General features: G+C 32.1%; 1 protein-coding gene across 1 annotated transcript in view; it reads left to right on the top strand.

Moving 5' to 3' along the window:
• The window catches only part of LOC117114763, an 88437-nt gene extending 88119 nt beyond the window's left edge, over positions 1 to 318 (top strand). The window contains exon 62 of the mRNA XM_033258457.1: positions 230 to 318. Within this exon, the coding sequence (XP_033114348.1) occupies positions 230 to 318 (89 nt within the window). The remainder of the gene's footprint in view (positions 1 to 229) is intronic.
• Positions 319 to 2414: the final 2096 nt, after the last annotated feature.

Here is a 2414-nt window from a genome sequence, read left to right as displayed (position 1 = left end):
TATATATATATATGTATATATAAATTTAAAACAGCAATATACTGTACACGTTTCTGAATTCTGATATAAATGAGAGGGAACATATGTTGAGATGAATTGAGCCATCATCCTCTACAAATGCAATATTTAAGTCATGTGAAAAAAACCAGTGTCAAAGGTATGAAATATCAGAAAAAAATCTGTATTTATTTGAAATCATTTATTTTTATAAACTGACTTATTTTTGCAGAAATTGCTACATCAACAATGTCTACAACAACACGTATTACAACAACAGGTAAACTTACTTTTACTATTAGTCTATCTATGAAAAAATAGCAGCTCAAAAGGCCAGTGTTTGGTGTGCTATCATTTATATTACGAATGTCAACTGTCTTCTGTCTCTGACAAGTCCTGTCCAGTCACAATTAAATTTCATTCGTTATTTATATTGTGCATTTATTTTAAATAGGGAGCGCTTCTATTCCTTGCCATTGGGTCCATATGCTGTAATCAGCACAGGAGCAAGCAATCCCACCTGGTACCCATTTATCTTCCTTGGTGGAGAGAAACATTGTAAAGAAACTACCTTACTCAAGGACATAATTCAATTCATTTTGACTGTTAATAAATTCCATTGAAAAGAAAATTGCCTTTTCTTTCTAAATATAGTTTATATTAATATTTTAACATAGTTTATTCAATTATTTTGAAACTTGTTACGTTTGCTCATGACTTTAATTGCAATAACAATTACATATTAATAAACAATTCAACTTTTAATTATATTCTTAATCGATCTTAGTGCAATTAATTACGGACAAATAAATTATCAATTCTAGTTCTAATAATGCTCAAGATATTATTTGCAATAGCAATCATTTAAGTTAATTCAAATTTAATTGACCCAAAGTGCAATATGTAATAAATAAATAAATCATAAATCTAAATCCTAATAATTTTATCATTTTTATTGTTTGAACAGTCCTTCTTTTATATGATTTGTTTTCCATGTTTTGTATTTTCTTGTGCTTTTAATGTTACTGTAACGAGGAACCGAGTCTCACATTTTATTGTGATAATAAAGTATATCTGTATCTCTCTGTACCTGTACAAGAAAAATGCACAGTGAGGGATTAAACTCTTGACCTCGTGGCTGGGAAAAACTTTTCCTGCTGCGCCAAAACACTTCTTGGTCATGTATAGGCAGGTTTTCTAAACTGTCTTGTCAAGGCAATAGCTTTTCCACTGAAATCCATATCTCATGTGTGCGACGTTTTTTCAACCGACTTTGTCATTTATGAAACTAATGGCAAATATATATTTATGACATATAATTGTGACATAGAGTAGTTTATGAATACTTACCTGGATAAATCAATAAATGCTTAAGTTTTCTTTGAAATTTACCTCACAAGCATAAAAAAAAGTAATGAAATCACTCTAGCTCGCCTATATGCATCCAGCGTGAATGAACAATATCCTGCCTTTCTTCTTGCTGTAGAGTTATATAGTTGAATTGAAACGCTTACCCATTCTGTGATTAGAATTGTCTACTGGTATTACATATGCTAAATGTGGCTTCTGCCGACAGAGCCGTGTGACTTGTTAGCATTTGTGCCTATGGTTAGCATGCATTTGTATGGACTTTAAATTTCTAGTGTTTAATTAGTCGTTTCATCTTACATATTCTAAAGCATCTACTGTACATGCTGCCTCCACAGAAAGAGGTTTGACTGGAAGGCACTTTATATATATTTATTATTTATTTATATATTTAGTGTATATAGGCGAGCCAGGGCAATTCCATTATTTTTCAATTACGTTATAGAGAGGTAACTCTCAAATTAAACTTAAGCATTTATCAGTTTATCCAGGTAAGTATCTCACTCATAAACTAAGAACGTCTCTAATGATTTTGTTTGATAATTGTAATTATTGTAATATGTAAAAATGCTAAAACATTGATTTAGAATAGTTTCTGATTTTCTTACTTTTTGATTTTCTTTATCTTATTTCACTTCATTTCTTTGTGCTTCTTCATCCTTCTTCTGGTCAACTTCAATCAAAGTAAGTATATCCTTCTCAACTATCCTTCTCCATCAATTATTGTTTTCTATTTGACTACCTATTCTTCATTTGTAACAGAGGTTTAGCCAGAAAAATGAAATATGTTGTCCAAAATATGCTTTAGTTTAATGCAACATTTGATAGATTCGAAGAATATAAAGAAGTTCCTAAAGTAGACCAGGCCCAACTAGGCTAGGCCGGGCTGACTAGGCCAAGCCGTCCAAGCCGTCACGGTAAAAGTGGCCGTCCTAAATAATTTTTGGCCGTCCACAAGACGGCCAGACTGCTCGCTGGCTAAGCCGTTGGTGTGAATGCAGTTTCAGCCTTACCTATTGACATTCCATTCATGGATCCTTCCACAGAAC

This window comes from Anneissia japonica, unplaced genomic scaffold (assembly GCF_011630105.1).
Source record: "Anneissia japonica isolate Jap-2015-1 unplaced genomic scaffold, ASM1163010v1 scaffold199_len4679917_cov187, whole genome shotgun sequence".
Classification (NCBI taxonomy): domain Eukaryota; kingdom Metazoa; phylum Echinodermata; class Crinoidea; order Comatulida; family Comatulidae; genus Anneissia; species Anneissia japonica.
Note: the sequence above shows the minus strand (reverse complement) of the source record. Positions and strands in the feature narration are given on the sequence as shown.